General features: G+C 45.1%; 1 protein-coding gene across 1 annotated transcript; it reads right to left on the minus strand.

Annotated features, from left to right (window-relative positions):
• Positions 1-18,516: 18,516 nt before the first annotated feature.
• POU4F1 (POU class 4 homeobox 1) lies at positions 18,517-20,452 on the minus strand. The gene is made up of 2 exons (XM_060080078.1): positions 20,330-20,452; positions 18,517-19,668 (listed from the first exon to the last, which is right to left on the minus strand). Exons 1-2 carry the CDS (start codon positions 20,450-20,452, stop codon positions 18,517-18,519), a joined length of 1,275 nt encoding a protein of 424 aa, XP_059936061.1.
• Positions 20,453-20,907: the final 455 nt, after the last annotated feature.

The raw sequence follows: 20,907 nt of genomic DNA on the forward strand, positions 1-20,907 counted from the left end.
AAGTTAATATCTGGAAACCATATAATGTCAAATTTTTAAGGCGAGATCTGTGTACATGGGCTTCCCTGGTGGCGCAGTGGTTGAGAGTCTGCCTGCCGATGCAGGGGACACGGGTTCGTGCCCCAGTCTGGGAAGATCCCACATGCCGCGGAGCGGCTGGGCCCGTGAGCCATGGCCGCTGAGCCTGCGCGTCCGGAGCCTGTGGTCCGCAACGGGAGAGAGGCCACAACAGTGAGAGGCCCGTGTACCGCAAAAAAAAAAAAAAAAGATCTGTGTACAATGGGACAAATAATGGAGTATGTTGGGGGCTTAGGCCAAGGGATCAGGGCTTTGAGTCATGAGAACAGTCCATAGCCAATTGCAATGACATGAGGCAAGGGCACAAATTTTGTTTCCACAAATTATATAAAGACAATTACAATATTTCAAATATCAACAGCTTTTAAATTGCTTTAAAATAAAACTATGATGAGCTTTGTGGAACTGAATTCTAATTGGTACAACATAATTTTAAGATAAAATGTAAATATGAGAATAACCTCAGCCTGAAAAGGTCAGTGTTGCCATTTGTCCACTGTGTGTGAAATCACCAGAGTAAAATGGAATTATACGAAAGAAGAGCAAGAGACTGCATTATTTACACATGTGTTCAATATGATAATCAGGAAAAAAACTTTGCACTTCTTAACTCATGTATTCATGAAGTTTTATTACCTACTATATATAATACTGTGTTAGAAATTCTGGGACATAGATAGGTAGAAAAGATAAACTCTCTTCTCTTGAGAAGACTTTATTATGATAGAAATGCAAGAGTGCAAACATGACTTTACAATAGAAGGAAATGTGAATCAAGAGACTAAAGAAAGGAAAAACGGGCCTTGGAATTCACAAGTAGTTTCCTTCCTGGCTAGAAGATCATGGAAGGCTTCATGGCATGACAACACCTGTGCTTCTAAGGATGTACCCATCCCTAAGATGTTGAAAGATCAAGTTTGGGAGGGAGAAGATTAAATATTAGGGTTTTAAAATATTCTGTGTACCCTTCCAAACATTTAATGCATTTTATGTCCTCTGCAGAGAATGATAAAAGTTCTTTTCTTTTCAAAAGTATCAAAAGGATTTTTTAAAAATATTTATTTATTTATTTTGGCTGCGCTGGGTCTTAGTTATGGCACTCAGCATCTTTTTAGTTGTGGCACGAGGGCTCTTAGTTGTGGCAGGAGGACTTATTTCAAAAGGACTTTTTATAACAATAAACAAATAAATTTATGAAAACTCAGTGCTCATTCCAGTTGGTTTTTCTGAAATTGAGCCTAAAATACCCATTTTAATGGTTAATGTCAGACATTTAATGCCATTAATACAAAGTGTGATAAAAACAAAAACCAATAAACCTGAGCAAGTGTACATCAACATATTCTGGGAATAAAGGATGTCTCTACTTTTCAAATAACAAAATAAGTTGATTTCTTTCATGTAAAGTCTGGCGGGGAAAAAAATGATCATAAGTTAGAGATGTTTAAGACTCTGAATCATGTAGCTTTGTGGATTATTTTTTATTGTTTCTTCTCTCTCTCACTCTCTAGACAGATAGAGATAGAGATATATTCAATGCCTGCTTGGTGCTGGCGGTAGAAATTCAGGGGCGGATTAAAGAGAATCCCATCTAAACACCTGTAGTAATATAAGAATTCAAATATTAAATTTAATAAAGGGCAAAAAATAAAACAAATAATTAATAGAGTTTACTGAATTCATCTAATTCACAAGCACTTCTGATATGCTTCTGGTAATTCCAATTATCACCGTAAAAGTAAAGAACCTGTCTTGCAGAGCTAGATAATATTGGGAAATCAATAAACTAAAATAGTCCCAGGAATAATGGATGTGTATTCCTGTTTGCAAGCATATAAAGGATAAATACAGGTGGCTTGACAAAATACGAAGAGTTCAGGAAACAAAAATAATCATATACAAACAAAAAACAAACAAACAAAAAATAGGACCGAATCTGGGTCCTATTCCGAGCGTCTGGAAAGGGTCTCACTAATATAAGAATATGCAGTGGCTCTTTTAACTTTGAGTAACTGAGAAGCCTCTTTCGCAGAAAGCTAAGGAGCTTAGAATCACCTTTCTGACCATCTTTCCTGTCTTCTATATATCCTCATAAAATATTTACTGTCCTTCTGAATGACCACTCTGATTATCCTTAGACTCCTTTCAGATTCCCTGATGATGTCATGGAGATGTTAAACCCATTATGCTAAGTTAGGACCTCCATCTGCAGTGACCTCTTGGCACAGGCTTCGAGGACAGCATGATATTTTTACATAAAAGTTAGTCTTCATTCAAATCCTCGAGGTCTGATCCTGAAAAGAACACTGACAGCTCAATCAACCCTAATAAATACTTAACAAGGTCCATGGAAAAAAATAATAATACCATCCCCCCCAAATCCATTATACATTCACAACTCAGTCATAAAAATGTCTATTAAAAGTACAATTATTTTACCACATTTTTATTGGAAAACAAGCATTTATCCTAATTTACAGGTTTAACCCAAAGGTGATACATGACATTCCTTTTTATTAAGCTACTAGGGGAGTGACAAGCGATGGCGCCCAGCACTAATTATTTTTAATGCAGTATTTCAAATTGATCGTGCATAATGTGATTACAAATCATAATTAAATTAATTTGTATTGATTTAAGATTTTATAAGTTGTTAATAACTACAGTGTAGTATATCTATTTCCACAAGCTAACATTAATATTTTTAAACTGCCAAAGTACTTCCTCCTTTTCACTCCAGTTTTGTTCTCATTAAAAAGTTCACAAACTTGTCAGTACTTCATGCAGGTGAAAGCTAACTTCAAAACCCTATAGGTAGAAGTCTTGAGTACTTTTAAATACTCCAAAGGTTCCTCTGAGAAATGATGTCTAATACATTTGTAAGTGTAGGATCATCTGCATTTAAAAATATATCTCTCTCTGAAACATTTTGCCCTCATCTATCTCCTAACTATCCCACCTGTCACAACTACCTTCTTGCACTTAATTCCAGCTTCTGATAGAGTGACTGACTCTGGAAAGAACTAAAGGAAACCAATGGAAATGTAGAAGTCCTTTCTCCAACATTCCAGGGGATGGAGAAGAATCTGAAAGCCAAAAGGAGGGCTGAGCAAACTTTGTCTAGCACCGAAGCCCAGGGAGTTGGGCCTTCCTAGACACTTGCCTTGTCTCCCTAGCCTAACCACACTCAAGGAATAAAGTCCCCTCAGAATCTCCACAGCTGAAGGCAAAATAGAGAATCAACTAGGAGACAGCCCAAGAACACCAGGAACACCTCCTTCCCGTTTCTCTCAAGAACTGAGGGGAAGTTGGGACAAGGACGGACGGGAGTGAGGCAAAAGAACAGGACAGAGTAATGGCTCAGAAAGCCCCATCAGTACGTTTTCATAACAGAAACAAATCTTGAACAAATTTGCCAATTCAGTCTGACCGGTTTCATCACATACCAAAGAATGATTCCTTCACCTCCTCATAACCAGAACTTCAATCCAGCCGGACCCACTGGCATAAACCACAAAGAGACATAATCTGGTCCTTCCATCCTCCACGAGCCTTGGAACCGGGAGTGGAGTCCTGTAGACTGTTGCTCTCACAGAGAAGGATGGGCCTGGAGTTGAGAATTGTTTTTTGTTTTTATTGTCTTGTTTTGTTTTTCAATGTCTTTCTGAATACCTGAAATGCCTTAAGGTCCTATCAGAGGAAAATGAAGTAATCAGTGTTTGGGAGGGCTGGTTTGGAAATGGAAGGGAAATGTTTATGAGGAAGGCTCAGAAATGAACACTGCACACTACGACGGGAAGAGTTTCCCGGATCCCAGCTGCCTTCCCCTAGGACTGACTGGTCAGTAACAGGCACCTACTGAGCTCTAGGAGTGCACGATCACTGCAAGTTGAGGCAGGAAACCCGCTGCTCACTAGCGACCACTACAGGTCTCAGGGGGGAAACGAGCAAAAGCAGGAGCACATTCGGACACTCGCTCCAGGCGAGGAGCCGAACTCCCTTCGGAGGGTTGCCCTAGCTGGACCGTCCCATCCCGGAGGCCGCAAGCCACCCGCTAGCCCTGCCCTGCGTAGACGCAGGGATCCAGCTCCCAGGCGGCCCGGGCAGGGGAGCACCGAGACGTTTGAGAAGAGCACCCTTCTCATCACCACCATAGAGAAGCCGACGGGGGTGGGGGGGGGCGGGGGGCGGGGGGCGGGGATCCCGAGCGTAAACTGAGCAGGGAAGGAAAAGTACGAACACCAAACTCAGGCGGTACCCAAGCGGGGCTCCGCGGGAGTGAAACGCAGGGCAGAGCAAGGGCATAGGCGGCAGGGGCTCTGGGACCCTCCCACTATATGGCAATTTAGGGCTTGAATTCTCTTGTATACAGGGTCGAACCATCAAGACAGTTTCAGATACAAACAAGCTTAAGCAACACTTCTCTACACATCTCCCAGTTATTAAATAGCGCGCGGGCGCGCGCGCGCGCGCACACACACACACACACACACACACACACACACACACACACGCAGGCCCCGCAGCAAGAAAGCAAAAGGGGTGCAAAACAAAGGCGTTGAGTGGGTTGCCAGGTCCTGTTCCTCCCTCAGCCAAGGTGCGACCAGAATACACCCCACCCATCCCCGCCAAGCGGGTGGGACTGCATGTGCAGGACACGCCTCGTGGATAAATGCATGCGTTCGGTTGTTCCAGGTTTCTGAGGCCTCAGTTAGCCCGGTCTCATGACCAACTGACAAAATCAGTTCTCCAGTCTAACTCTGAAGACGTCTCCTTTCACTCAAGCCCTTTGCCACAACAGAAGGGGTCCTGGTGATGACTCGTTCTCCCCAACGCTACACAGAGAAACTCTCTCGAATGGACCGTTGTGCCTTAGCCAAAGATTTTAGAAAGATTCTTGAGTTATGAAGGGGCCTTGCACTAAAAGGTGTTAAAAGGAGATCCCGTACGAGATGGGTGGAACAAATATTTTCAAGCAATCTCCAAACACATTGTTATTCTGAAGAATAAAATTAATTTAACCAAACATAACACATTCTTTTCCTTGACTAATAAAATTCACAAATGGAGATGTGGATTTCCTTGGACTTGAGCTACAGTGTAGCAGTACACTCCAAACTGCAGCCCCGAGTTTGAAGTGCTAGCCATGAATTCTCCTATATGTGCTGTCCCTGGGATTGGGATAATGGAAGCACTACCCTCCAGGAATTATAACATTTTCTGGGGGGAAAAAAATCCATCCATAAGAGAACTACTTTAAGAAAAAATAAGACTCTGGTTTTAATAATGTCTTAAAATTGATACTGAAGTTAAGTGTATGTTTGGAAAAGGTGGGTTTGATATTTTGTGGGATTTTTTTTTTTTTTTGGTATCGGTCCGTGTGACTAGCAGTGCAGGTTGTTAAGTTTCCAAGCAGGAATCAGCTTAAAATGCATGGATTCTATTATATGTACAATTTAATCACAAGGTATTTAAAATAGACATTTCCATCTAAAATCCAATCAGAAATCAACACAGTTCCTCCAGGCATTAGATGATCATCTCGATTTTGCATTTGTAAACTGGGAGAAATAAATGTGACTTGTGGATACCAAGAGGTCAAGTACGGCTGCTCAAATATTTTTCTTACAAAATGACGGATTTATTAGACAAATAAGTAGCCCGGCTGATGCAAAACCCCCAGTGATTGAATTTTGACGTTAAGTCAACAACAACTCGAACTACATCAGTGCTTCAAGATTTAGTTATGATAGTAGAGATTACTGAACAAATAAGAGCCCGAAATGAATACAGATTTCTGAGGATCTGCCCCTGGCACCCTCTTCTTGACATTCTCCTCCATATGCTCCCCATATTCAGACTGTATTATAATTAAAGGACTTGCCTATGCCTAGCGATTGGAAAAGAACTGTAAAATAATTAGGCATATTTTTCTGTTAAAAAAAAAAAAAGGACAGGCTCAGGGAGAAAGCCAACTGAGTTTCATTGTAAATTCCTTCGTGGCCTGAAAGTCACCCACTATTTTCTAATAGTGGGCGTGCAGTGGGTGTTTAGTTTAGTTTTTAAAAGATCTTATTTTCATTAAGAGTTTTAACAACCTACTCTCCCTCCCCCCCCCCCCCAATCTCTTTTTAAAACACAGCTTTCCAAAAAAATTGAGGACTTGGGCCACATCAGTATCCCACTGGTGGATCCGAATCCACTGCTAAATAATTAAACCGCCTGAAGAATTTCAGGAGTATTTAGATTTCACCTTTCCTGGGTTAACGTCTACCCCCCACCCTCCTCCCTTGCCCTGCCCCGACCCGCTGCCACCCCTCCCCCGCCTCCCGGGAGCTGGTCACGGTGCTGAAAATCCTGCGTGAATCTTGTGGGAAGGGAGGGCACCACTCATGGAGGCTTTTGCTCCTCTTGAAAAGGGGCTTAAATAATTGAGATTACATTTAAGTGTAAAGCAGTTCTTTTCTCCTCTTTTCGTGGTGAAAGGGGCTAATCTGCTCCTAGTGTGAAAATCTGCCTTTTATTTATTCTATGTGTGACTGCCTTATTGTAATGGAATTGGTGACTCAATTTCCATTTAAGTCTTGTTGAGCCAGCCAAGAACTCATTCCTTGCACCTTCTCCTTCTCGTTTCTCAATTTTCGGCTATAGTTTGGCTCCCCCTAATCTATGGAACTGCTTATTTTGCCAGGACAAATCTATATTTGATTTTAAAGCTTCGTCCGATCAAGGGCTTAAGACAATTCTCTCTGTAGCTAGAAATGCACTTTCTGGGTATCCAGGCACACACCGCTAGAGGCAACAAGCTGGTACCAGATCTTTATCCCAGATTTTATTTAAATGCAGTAATAATTGCACTCTGTAAAATAAGTTGCCCATCTGGGCTTCTCTCCCAGTTTGTCACATTCCCCTCCCAGGTATGCATGTATCCATAATTTCTACAGATGTTTCTATCATGCTGGTTTTTAAATCATCCATAGTATTAGGTGTTTTCCCAAGTAAATAAACCTGGAAACACAAAATTGCTAGCCCTGAAGTAGCAATAGAATTCATAAGCAGAAAAGAATGTTTCATAATTATTTTGTCACTTCCTAGGATTAGGTAATAAGTTATGAAATTTATTGCGTAATTGGGGCGGGGGTCAGGTTGTAGTTCTCTATTCTTCTTCCTTTTTTAATATTGAATAGTACCTTCAGTCCAATAATACATCTGTTTACAGTTTGCCTGAACTTGTTTCTGGATTTATATTTCAATATGCTCTTTAGGATGCAAAATTCCTGTCAAATTAAAGAGTGCTCATGTCTTGCCCGCTTCCAGCAAATCACTTGCAGCACCTAATAAATCCAGCTGGGGTTCCTTCCATAGCCCAATGCTGCCGAAATCATTATTGTCCTGCCTTGTTTCATGTCAGAGGCCTCTTCGCCTCATCTGTCATGAAACCAATTTCACTTTATTTACATCCATTTGCTAGTTTAATTACTGTGCTGATGAATAGCCTGAAGGAATTAAGTTACGAGTCTTTGGAAACCCAATGCGACAGATATATGGGCTATGTTTTAACTACAGGGAAAGAAATGAAGGCTCGTGTGGCATGCACCAAAATTTAAAGATAATAAGTGTTTCTCTGTATGCAGCTACTCTTGAGATTCAGGATGATCTGTCTTTATGTATTCATCATCTCCTGGATGAAATATAGTGCTTTAGAACCCCTCATATTTACAGATTGACTGCAGTTCTCTACAATATAATTCTCTACAATTATGTTTTAAATGTTTTGTTTGTTTCCTTTTACTGAAAGAGTTACAGATGATTTTCCAGACAAACCAAACAACCTAATGTACTGGTGTTTTTAATTAAAGGCACCTACCAATGTTAACCTTTTCTTGTAACTAAGAGCTTACTTCTATATAAACACAAATAGGTGTATTTGTGAAAATAAAAAATATTTAACACATCCAATCTAATATACAGTACAAAGTACTCCACTTACATCCTATAAATAATGTAACAGATGTCATTTACATGATTCTTGTTTGTTATTGAGCACAATCTCACAAGTATCTTCTTTAAGGTATCTTTAAATCATAAATAAGAACATTTTGCTGGCCCTCTCTTCTCCAAGTCCAATATAATAGAGTACTATGAATCTATGTTAATGACAGAGGATTTGTGGAATGGATGAATAATCTATGTTCTCAAATATATATAGTCAATCACTTGCATATATATATATATTTAAAAACCTAAGATGAATAAATTTTTCAGTCATTCCATTATCCTATAAACACTTTTTAGTATAAGCCTACTATAACATTAAAAATCATATTCAAGGGTATTCTTTCCTAATTGTATCATTAATTACAGATTGTAAATTTAAAATTTATAATCCAGAAATTGAGTCTTCATATGGTTCATAATCACGGACTATCAATTTAGAAAATAATAATACTTGAATGAACATTTGATTTTATATTTTCTCTATCCCTAGGTAACACATGAAAAGAACATAACTTTTAAATCTAAGTGCCTACATGTTTTCCTTTCACTGCTCTGTTTCTGAGAGTTCTGACATTTTAAAATCAATACTTTCATTTGATTTCCCTAAAAATGCTGAGTTTGTGGCACATGACAAACATATTCACCACTTCAAGAAAAAAATTTAAATTTTTCTTATAGACTTAATGTACTTATTCATGTATGCCATCTCCATGTTGAGTACATAGTCAATTCTAAGGCTGTGTAAACTTTCTAAAGTATTTATCTAACCAAAATTATTTTTAAACATTCAAGGGGGAAGAGATCATTCTAAATAGAGCAGAAGTGAGAAAGAATGGGAGTTTTAAGTGTTTTCCCATTTCCTCTCCTCCTAAAAGAATTAAATACTTTCTGTACCCTGTAGACTCTGCAGTTTCATTTATCATAAAGCCGGCTTAAAAGAAGGGATAAAAATATAAACAGTTTACATTTACTATCAGAAGAACTAAAGGTGGTGCAAACTCTACTGTCAGTGCAGATACATATTGATGAATTATGTATTCATTACAAATCCTCCAGACATCTCCCTCCACAGCCCCCCTTCCATCCCCTAAACACACATTTGCCTCATTCCACCTCCCCTACTACTTTTAATAAAGCTCATCTACAAAACAACCCACGTAACAAAAACAACTTTTTGTATCAGGAGTCTTGCTTATAAAAGTTTCGCAATAAAGGAACCCTAAACAGGACCCTCCAGGTAAAATTGCCTTCTATTTTAAAAGAATCAGATGCTATTCGAGTTCTTTTGGTAGGGATTTATAAACCATCTTTAACTTGACAGAAAGGAAATCTTCAGTGATTGAGCCTTCTTTAGTTATTTTTGTTCATTTTTTAATAAAAGAAACAAAAATGGTGGGGGTTTTAAATGCTTTCTCTTTCCCTCTCCCCCCTCCCCCATTGCTCTCGCACCCTTTCAAAGACCCTCTTCTCCCTCTCCAGCTCTTTTTGATTAATAGATCCATGTGGCTAACGGCCTGACATATGGTGTGCGAAGCAGCTTGAGATAGTACCTTAGGCATCCCCTACGGCCATTAACATATTAGGGGCTTATGTGCAGTCAGACAGTCAGACCTCATCTAGAGCCAGTGTGTTCAGAAAGGCTGCACCCCAGAGCTGTTTGATAGAGTTTCAATAATGCACCAGACTTCAATTTTAAGGGAGTTGCTTCTGGCCCTGAAACACTGGGACAAAACCAGAATAAAGTTTAGAAACAAGACTCCACTACACTCAACAACAACAAATAGTAAAAACTGTACTTAGTACAACACAGTAAGAATCTGTTTGTATGTGGATGTGCACGTGGAGGCGCAGCTTCAAGCTCACAAACACACACCAGTTCCTGAGCATTATCAGTGAACAGGCAAAGTTAGCTGCCTGGATTTATTTTGTTTAAAGGTTTATTTTGTTTAAAGTCCTCTTTATACCAGGAATATTAACAGTACAATAACAGTACACTTACTGATAGAGATGATTCAAAAGTGAAAACAAAATACAGCATAATATTTAGGAAAGAAACAGCTCTTAATCATGTAGCTTGACGTTTTTCCCTAGTAGAAGAAATTAAGTGCATTTTTACATCTGTAGCCTTAAAATAAGAAGGGGAAAAAATAATGAAACTTTGGATTTTAAAAGATTATATTTTAAATAGATTGGCGATCAAATCCCTAGAAAGATAACTATTATTGCTCTACAAAACCTAAAAGTTACAAATAAAGTCTTGGCAACAACTCTGAAAGGGGGAGTAAGCCTCTAGGATGTATATATATGCAGAAATATATATACACATGTACGTATGTATAAATTTTTGGCGAGGGAGATGATACTCAAAATCAAAGCAGACATCCCACTTGAAGCTTATTTAATTCACTTCAACGTCGTAACTGAAGCTTGAAATTCCCTTTACCCAACGTTCTTCTCCTTCCAGCCTCCTGCTGATAAACCACTGTACCCCTTTTGAACTGTACTCTGACTGTTAGCTTGGCAAATAAATGCTGTTCCGCCCTATTAAACCTTTTAGGTAGTTTCATCTTCGGATTTCTCAAATACAGAGCTAATAAGGAGGTGCTTTGATGCTGTCTTACTTTCAAACTATAGCCTTGAGGCGTTGAAACGCGCAAAAGGTAACCGAAAAAGTAAATTGCCACGAGCAAGGCGCACCCTCCCTTTCAAAATCGCTCCGACCCTCCGCAATGCACCGCGTGGCAGCAGAAAATCGCCTGTTCCCGTGCAGAACTGCGTCCTGTTGGCAGCCCCTGGGGTTCTGAACCCGTGCCACTTAACCAGGAGGATGGGGAGAGGGGAAGCACTTTTAAGTTTAAAAGCCCTGGGATCCCTTGAGGGAGGGGAAAGACGGGAGGCAGAGAAGGCAAAGCTTCCCAAAAGTTGATTCTAGACAAACAAATATTAGATGGGAAGCGAGAAAGGCAACTTGCTTAAGCATGCAGTAATAAAACTTTTGCATAAGGCGTGGCGACAGTGTACGACGAGAGCCTGCTCATAGGCGCTAAGGCTGATTTCAAACCTCGGGCTCAGATTACACTTTGGAAGGAAGACCCCGGCGCGCTCTAACGCCTCTCACACACTTGATTCCCCTACACACACACAAGCGTGCACATACATACACACACAAGACCTCTTAGTTGAATATAAGCAAATGAAACAATTGAAACCACATCTTTTTCTTTAAAACTGCGATAAAAGAGACTCCCGCTCAAAGGCGTCAGAGTCCCTCTCATTTAGGTATCTTTTCAGAAGAAATGAAAGCCCCTGGGAGACACCTCTGCCCAGAGTCAAATGGATCCTACCTGCTTTTTAAAATCCCTGTTTTTCCATTGCTAACTCATAAAACACATTTTAAGCAGGATAGCTGAGCTCCAATCTCAGCCTCAGAGCTCCTTGTCACGTTCTGGTTCTCTTGCTTTCCCTTTCTTTCATCACAACGCTTTGGTAAAGTCGCATAAGTGATCAAAATTAACATAAATCATTATTAGTTATTAGGATTCGCTCTAAATTACACTGTGACTATCGCACCAGCCCCATCTGCCGCCCCTGCTCTAGCAGCAATAGATTGCAGATAAAATAAATGTCCTTACCCCATTAGAAGGTTCCTGTCTCTGTAGCCAAAAGCCAAACAAAAGCAATAAATACCGGGCTTTCTCTCTCCACTATTCAGCTGTGACTCTTTTCATCAGCTCTTCTTCTAGAAAAGCTCGATAGCTGCCTGAAAATATTGCATTTTATATCACCAAAGGGCGATTAATATTGCATTAACTATATTTAACAGTTTTTTAAGCGCAAGTATTCTACAATGCGTTGGTTTCTGTTAATATGTACAGGGGGTATCAGAACTACTGCACACCACTTAAGATATTCGTATAAACATACTATTTGTCTCACACTTTGTGTGTGTGTGTGTGTATATATATATATATATATATATATATATATATATATATATATATATATATATATATATATATATATATATATATATATATATAATGTTAGAGTGTAGCGCGCGATGTTTGAAGTGGAAGAAGACGTGCTAATGGTCTGCTTAAAGTATTCAGACACTGGCTGGAGACAGCCGGGTCCCAGCCTTCATTAAATGTTTATTGTCAACACTTGGCGGGGGCGGGGCGGGGGTAGGGAAAGACTGGTGTAAGAGAATTTCCGCGGCTGGAAATTGTCAACACTTTGTTTTATTCTGACCCATGCCTACAAAAGTTTGTGTGCATTATGCTTCACTGAAGCCAGGTGTCAAGAGTTACCAAACTTTGGTTTGTAATTCGCTTTACCTAATCAATGCAAGGAGTCTGCCTCTCTTGCTTCTCCATCCCTCCTTTTGCCACCTCTCCAGGCTTCTTTAGTTTTTCTTCTTTTTCCCCATTCTCTTCGCTTTCTAAATCGGAAAGAAGCGACCTCCGGGGCCCTTGGGCTTGGGGCAACGGATGGGAGACAGGCGCTCCTAGCCCCACCCCTGGGGCTGCAGGAGCAGGACACTGGTCCCCTGGCTTGAGCTTTGCCAGCTTCTCTCGAAACCGAGATTTTCATCCTCCGTTTTGCGATCCAGGACTCTACGGAATTCCCCGGGACTAACGCCCAGCGGCCAGCCTTCCTCCCACGCCAGGTATAAGGTCAAATTCGTAGCAAGGCTTTGCTGGTGTGCACCCTAACAACAAAACAAAAGCCGAGACCTTATTGCTCCCAGTTCTTGCCAAAAAAACGTCAACCAGTTTTGTTAAGTTTTGTGGTGTTTAGGACGTCTGTTGACGTAGGCAAACTGTGGGGAGGGGAGTATTTTTAACCTCTGCGAGATACTAGTCCATTCCCTCTTCTGGCAGGACGCCCTCAGAAGCCCTTACAGGGTGGGAAAGAACATTCGGGAGCGCTTAGTTACCAGCTGCGGAACTCCAGCTCAATTCTCCGAGGTGACGCCGCACGCAAAACGCGCTTGCGCGAGCTCGGCGCGCACCGTGCGCACTCGGAGCGCGCCCAGTACGCGCGGCGCTCCCAGCGGTCCGCACTCCGCCGGTCACGCCTGCGCACGCGCGCCGGACGCTGGGCACTCGGGCGTTTGACCGCTCCCGTCATCCACGGCCTGGCTAAGCCCCGGCCAGGGCCGGTAGGCGGTAGCTGTCCCACCGTCCGAGAGGAGCTGAGGCCCCCGGCAGCTGGAAGCTTCCGGGCCGCGAGTCGCGGCAGGCGGCGGAGGGGCACAGACCCAGCGTACCTGGTCGCTGGGCCGCGGCTCGCACGCCTAGGGCGCTGGGATTTCCCCGCGCGGGCGGCCAGGGTTGGGTGGGCGTTTCCAGGGGGTCAGGAACCTTGCCTTGGTCGGGGGAGGGCGGTTCCCCTCCTGGCTGCAGATTCTGACCCAGTCAGCTCTGCCTGTGGTTTGAAACGGCACCCGCTCCTAAGTCCGAAGTCTAGCCTGAGAGACTGGAGGGGAGGGAGCAGCACCACGAGGCCGTCTCCGAAATCACTCCGGGAGCCGCAGGAGTGTTCGGCCGCTTCAGTTTCAAGGCGCTTCCGGGCCCGCGCCCCGCCCTACGGAGCCCCGGATTTCGGGGAGGGGGAGAGGGAGGGCTGCCCAATCTCTTCACCAGGCTGACTTGACAACAATTACGAAAGTTTTTAATTAGCTTCTTGTTATCATTCATTTTATTAATTTCCAGAATCCTCAGGCCATGAATTATTCAAAGGGCAAGCCAACCCGAGCGGGGCGGCCGCGCGCCCCCGCCGCACGTGCCCGGTCCGGCTCGGGCCGAGCCGCCTGCCCGCTGCGCCCGGAGGGCGTGAGGCGGCCCGGCCCCTCCCGCCGCGGTGGCGCAAAGGTTTGATCAAATATTAAATAACGTAATTATTGCGACAAGGCTTATCTCGCAGGTGGGAAAGAGGCCCCCCGTGAGATTTAGAATTCGGCTGCTATTTTTTAAAAATCAATTAAGCTTGCGTTCTCCTCTGGAACCGCTCGCGAGGACTGGGGCTAAGTCTGCAGCGGCAGTTAGTAACACCCATCAGCAAAACCACACCAGAGAATAATTGTGGTCGTCACCTTTATCACCTCGCGGGCCACCAAGGCCATTCGAATGGGGTGGGGAACGCTGCTTTTAGCCAGGTCAGAAGTCACAATTCCTACCTCACGGATTCGACTATGAAAGCCCATCCAAGTGAAAGATGGGGTAGGGATGCTTCAGGCAAGGTTGGCGGAAAGACCGGGGAGACGGGGCAAGGGGCTGAGGGCGGGAGCTGGCCAGGTGAGTCCTCGGCCCAGGGCGCCCTGTCCTCTCTTGGCGCGGCCAAGTGTAGGAACGGGACCGAAGTTATCTTAATACCACAAGAAATTAAAAGTCGATACAATCACGGCAGTGGGTGCCTACGGTTTATTTGTGAGGGTGTAATCGAAGTTGAGAGCAATTTCAGAACACGCATTAAACAAAAATCTATTAAGAAGTTAGTTGAAGCGTCTTGAGGACATCATTTCCTAGACCCACAGAAGTAGCGGGACCCGCAGCTAGGACTGGGGAAAAGAGAAAATTTAAAACGAATGGGTGGCTTAAACGTGGTAGATGCATTTTATGCTTACTTTTCTTTTGCCTTTCCTACTCCACCACCGCCTGCATTTCCTGAGAAGCTGAAATGCAAACAGAGCACAATTTTCCCTCTCCAACTTATTTTGAGATTATTTAAAAGGACCGGAGCCACGCTATTTCCACCCACTGACTAGTGCCAGAATTCACTTGAAGTTCCGTTCTTCAGAACCAGAAAACTTTGAAAGGTTAACTACCACTGAGTAGCAGGCCTTAGCACTTTCTCCAGGAGGGCGTTTGTTAGCTTGTTCATTTGTTTGTTCATGAATTGACAGTTAAAGGTATCTTAGAATAGTCTTAATATTCCTTCAGGCAGTACACAGATTCAGTCACTAGACAGCAAGGCATTTCCTGTTTTGTTTTGCACAGCTTCCTACTACGTAAAATAGGAAACTCTGCAAAGCATGTATTTTCATAATCTGTTTTATTAACATAATATTGTCTTCTCTTTATTTGGTAAGGATTTTACTTAATACAAAACAAATGCTTAGGTTCTTATTACATACATTAGTCATCATTATATAATACAAATATATTTGCCTGCAACATTTCCGTTCGGGGCAGTTATTTTTAAAAAAACAGCCTTTGTAAATCTGTTTATTTGTTCATTCCTGGTTCTCCAACAATGAAATCCGGTCATACTTTTCTATAAAATAACGGTATTTTTTAAAAACAAATGTATTTTATTTAAAACTTCGATGACATTTCAAGTTAATAACAACAGAAACAAATCAATTTTGATGGAAGAGATCTATTTTAAAAATACCTCTAGTGCTTTTTTTAAAACATTAACAATTGTTTAAAATCACAGCTTTTTAAATGTACTCTTCTTTTTTGAACATCAAGCATTTTGTTTCACAGATTTGCCGGTGAAATTAAAAAGATTTGGCTAAAGTAGGATGACTTCAGAAGATATAATCCCAGCTATTAAGAAACTTTTTACATTTGGCATCTGATCTAGTCCCGGGTCACCAACAGAGAATCTCTGATCCCTCTGGAGCAGTAGGTGGCACACTAAAGTTCCAAATGAACAGAGGCATTTGACACCATGGCTGGACAGATCAGTGGATGGTTTTTGTTAACCTCCAAATAAAAGTCATTTAGTTTCAACATTTTCTTAGAAACGTTTTTAGGCTAGAACAACACATACAAACCTCCAAATGCCTCTGCACCGAACCTTGATTTAAATATTTGGAGAGTGCGTGGTTATTTATTACCTTCCACCACTCTGAAGCGAGGGCTGTGCTTGAAGGGTTTCTGCAGTTAAAAAAAAAGAAAACTTTGATAAACACAGGCAACTAATAGAGAATTCATTTTATTCAGAGCACCGCTTTCACATGAGTTATCTGAAAGTGAATTCTGATTCAGCAGAAAAATACATCATTCTCATCCTTTCCCCTCTTTTCACCTCCCTTTCAACATCCTCCCCTTCCCTGTATTTTTGGTTGAATTGAGTCTCATTTGTTGACCGGCTGTCCCAAGACTTTGGCCCAGTATAAACACAAAAATGCACCCAAATCATAAAACTGCTCTTCTTTCAGTTATGTTTTATTTGTAAGTGTACTGGGACATATCCCCCTGTTGTATTTTGGCGCACAGAAGTGGTTCTGATAGAAGTGGGGAGGAGGGAAAGATAATAGAGCAAAGACATAACCAAGGAAAAAGCTCAGCAGACATACATGGACAGGTAGATCAATCCGTGAGGCATTTCAGGATTAACACTGGCAGTTCGTAACCACTGTGTGAGTGTGTGCATTAAAGAAAATATTTACAGTAATCTTCCTTTTTTCCTTTTCCTCTAAATACAAGAATATGACAAGAATGTTGTGTTTTCGGTGAAAACAGGCAGTAGACTGTGAAATCACACTATCCACAAAACGGTCTATCAGAAAGCTAGCCCAGTTTAGTGCTCAGTTTCAAATGCATAGAATGTTTGCGCTGCAAACAATGATATACAATGTAATTAAATAAATAATGCCTAACCAGAGTGAGACCTAGTTGTGTTTCTTTCTGCACCTTTCAGATCATGCATGATTTCAGTCTTGTTAAATGGCAGGTTTTTTCTTTTCTCATCTGTTCTGTTTTCAATTTTTTAGTGCTTATTAAAGGATGGTAATAAACCATCTCCACCCGAGATCAAAAGAGTGTCTTGTGCACCAAGCAGGCATTTTACCTAACCACCTTCAATTTTTTTTCTCTTTTTTTAATTCATCAGTAGTTCATAAAGTACCTTGATTATTACTATGAAATACTATACATGATTTTCTATTTGGGAGACTGATAGTGCAAATTAAAGTTCTTGCTACCCAACATTTATCCCCAGCAATAAATTACTTTTGGATAATAATAATAATAATTTAATAATAATAATAATGAAACAGTTGTTCTGCTTCCCCCCGCTCCCAACATGCAGACCCTTTTGAAATAAATGGAGGGCTTTAAACCTGTCTTCCTCTCATCTGGGATTTAGTTGATTTTCTCACAGCCAAGTCCTGCTCCAAGTGAAAGCAGAAACTTCTCAATATTTCAATGAGAGAAGAAAGGGGACCTAGAAGAGCAAGATGGGTCCTGTTCTGTGGAGAAAATGGGACAGCGTATCTCTCCTACTGTCTGCCACCCCATCAATCTATTTGAATCAACAGGGGAAAAAAAGTAGATAGTTTAAAATAAGCCACTCAGAAAAATAAATGAAAGGGCAAGCAAGTTCTATGAGTTGGGGGGGGGAACTTAGTTTGAAATGGTCTGTTTTCTAGATCTTAGATATGAGAGCAAAAATGGAAAGAGTAAAAAACGGGTTAAAATTGTTCTATTTTCCTAGAATAAAATATTTATTTCGGAGCCTTTAAATTCTGCTTTTTAGTCAGCCCAAAGACTATGCCTCTCTCTCCCTAAAGACCCCCATCTGACCTATCAGGCCACAGGAGTATAGGCTGGGTCACTGGAAAACTTGGACTTCACCTAAACAAGTAGCCACCCGCCGCCCCTTTCAGCTGTGCCCCTACTCACTTTCTGGCAATGGAGAGTAGCCATCGGAGTCTCATTGGAAAAGAGAAAATAAATCAAAGAGGACTTGGATGGGGTGTAGGTGAGACTTAGAGGAAATATTAAATTAAACACACAAACAGAACAACTAACTTTGCTACCCAGAATTTCATCTTCCGGTTCGTCTGGTGTTCGGTCTTTGACTCAGTTCCTGTGTGTAGGGCTGGGCGACAGTAATAACGTGGTGCTCTTTTTTCTCTTCCTTGTGGGGGAGGAAGGGGGGGGAATGAAGCTGCAGAACACGACTCTCCGGAGTTAAATTTCTAAAGCATTTTTTTCTTTGCTTTTGTTCTGTTTTGTTTTCGTTTGTCTTTATTTGTCTAGTTTTTGGTGGTTGGTAGGTTTTTTTGTACATAGCTCCTTGGTCCCCAGGAGATTTTGATAAGTGTCTCTGGTCAAAAACAGTCAATTTCCCTACCCTTCCCGAGTCTCCCCCCACCCTCACCCCCAGAGCCATCCTGCCCCTCACAACCCCTCCTCCACTCTCCGCTTTCCTTCCCCCGACTCCCCCACTCTCACAAATGCTCCCTCTTCTCCCCCCGCCCTTCTCTCTGGTGTCCACACCCGGCACCCCAGTCCTCTAGGCTGGGGAGGGTAAGGGCAGGGAGAGCAGAGAGGAGGTGGAAGCGAGCGCTCGAGGAGGGGCTCCCCAAATGCAAGCTGGACAACGGACACTCTAAATCCGAGGGGAAACAGGCCCGGGGAAAGCCCCCCGAAATGCCCCTTCGGCTCCCCGCTCTGCCCCGCCCGGTACCTCCCATTCCCCTCAGTAAGTGGCGGAGAATTTCATCCGCTTCTGCTTCTGTCTCTGGTTGCAAAACCACACCCGCACCACGTTCTTTTTGAGGTCCAGTTTCTCGGCGATGGCGGCGATCTTCTCGGACGAGGGCCGGGGCTGTACGGCGAAGTAGGCCTCAAGCGAGCGCTTCTCGGGCGCGGCGATGGAAGTCCGCTTGCGCTTCTTCTCGCCACCGTTGAAGAGCTCGGGCTTGTTCATTTTCTCGCGCTGCGCGCCCTCGGCTTCCTCCAGCCACGCCTGCAGGATGGGCTTGAGTGCGATCATGTTGTTGTGCGAGAGCGTGAGCGACTCGAACCTGCAGATGGTGCTCTGGCTGAGCGAGCCCACGCCCGGGATCTTGAGGTTGGCCAGCGCCGAGCCCACGTCGGCCTGCGTCACACCCAGCTTGATGCGCCGCTGCTTGAAGCGCTCGGCGAACGCCTCGAGCTCGCGCGGGTCCGTGTCCGAGTCGCAGATGGACGCCAGGCCCGCCGCGCCCACCACAGCCGCCGCCGCCGACGCCGCCGCCACCTGCCCGGCCGCCGCCGCCGCCGCCGCCGCCGCCGCCGCGCCGTGATGCGCCGCCGCCGCCACCAGCCCGGGGTGCGGCAGACCCGACGGCATGTTCATGGCGGCCGCCGCCGCCGGGTGCGACAGGTGGCCCAGGCCGTGCATGTGCGGATGCGGATGAGCCGAGCCGCCCAGCAGCCCGCCGCCCGGGCCCCCGCCGCCGCCCCCCGGGCCGCCGCCGCCCGGGCCGCCGCCGCCCCCGGGGCCGCCACCGCCTGGGCCGCCGCCACCCCCCGGGCCGCCTCCGCCCCCCGGGCCGTCGTGGGCGCCGCCGCCGCCACCCGCCGCGCCCGCGCCGCCCGCGCCGGCCATGAGCGCGAGCGAGGGCGACGAGATGTGGTCCAGCAGGTCACCGGGCTCGAGCGCCTGGTGGTGATGGTGGTGGTGGTGGTGATGCGCCAGCGGCACGGTGGACGTGGACGTGCATGGCACGCTGTTCATCGTGTGGTACGTGGCGTCCGGCTTGAACGGGTGGCTCTTGCCCTGGGACACGGCGATGTCCACCGCCGCCAGCGCCTCGGCCCGCGCCAGCAGCGTTTCGTCTAGGCTGGCGAAGAGGTTGCTCTGCAGCTGCAGGCGACACAAACCAAACCAAAAAAACAACAACCACAAAACCAAAAAAAGCAAAAACACAGAACAACCACACACAAGCCGGAAAGCACGACAAGCAAAAGGCAAACACAAAGCAAGCAAAATAATAACGACGAGGGTGGGGATGGTGGAGACCGGGAAAGACAGAATAGGGACACATTGGGGACGAGACAGGGGGTCAGATGAGAAGGGACGGGAGTGTGAGGAGAGGGGCAGATGCGGAGGAGAGGGGGACACAGGAACACATTCCGGGGACGGGCGTGGGAGACGGAAAAGGAGGGGGAAAGAAGAAGTGCAGATGTAACTCGCAGCTGGGGACCCGTGTCACGCACCCGAACACGCACAGAGAACGCCTTTCCAAGGCATGAAATTAACAGGAAAGAGTGGAGGGAAATCGAGACTCATGGCCCCAGCGCTCCCCACTCCGATCGCCGGCGCCCGACACGGAGGCAGAGGCGACGGGAACACGACACTAAGCGCCACTGTACAAAGACTGCCTCGCAGCGGGACTCTTCTAAAACTCCCTGCCCGCAAATCCCCGCACCGGGACCTGTACACACATCAGCACCCGACATGCAGCGTCTCGGAGACGGGGAGGGGGCGGGCGCGCGGGCCGGGTCCGCGGGCATGGGGCGCTTACCGGCGGCGTGGGCAGGCAGGCCCGCCGGATGGCCTCGGAGCTGGAGTGCAGCGACGGGTACTTGTGCTCAGGGAGGGTGGGATGCATGGCAAAGTGAGGCTGCTTGCTGTTCATGGACATCATCTTGATGGCTTGGCATGTAAATCCACAAACACTCCGAAAGTCCGCGGGAAAGTGCGCACGCCGGCTCCTCCGGCCTCCCTTCGGAGGCTGCAGCCGCGGCGGCTGGCGGCGCGGAGGCGGCGGACGCGCCGGGGGCCGCTGCTGCTTCTGCTGCCGCCGCTGCCGCCCGGCGCTGCTTTGACCGCGCAGACCGCCGCGCACCGGCCTCGCGATCCCACTTCTCCGAGAGCTCTAGCCCCGTGCGCCGACGGGATGCACTCCTCTTACACCTGAGCCCCAATTCTCGCGGCCGGTCCGGGGAGCTCTCGCGAGAGCTCGCGGGCCCGCCGTGCTGACAGGCATCAGCTGTCTCCGTCTATCTGACGCGCGCTCTCCCTCTCGGCGGCGCCGTGCGTCTGCGCGCGCGCGCGCGCTCTCCCGGCCGCGACCCGCGCGTGGGAGCCGCTCTTATAGTG

The sequence above is a fragment of the Mesoplodon densirostris genome, chromosome 17 (genome assembly GCF_025265405.1).
Source record: "Mesoplodon densirostris isolate mMesDen1 chromosome 17, mMesDen1 primary haplotype, whole genome shotgun sequence".
Taxonomy (NCBI): domain Eukaryota; kingdom Metazoa; phylum Chordata; class Mammalia; order Artiodactyla; family Ziphiidae; genus Mesoplodon; species Mesoplodon densirostris.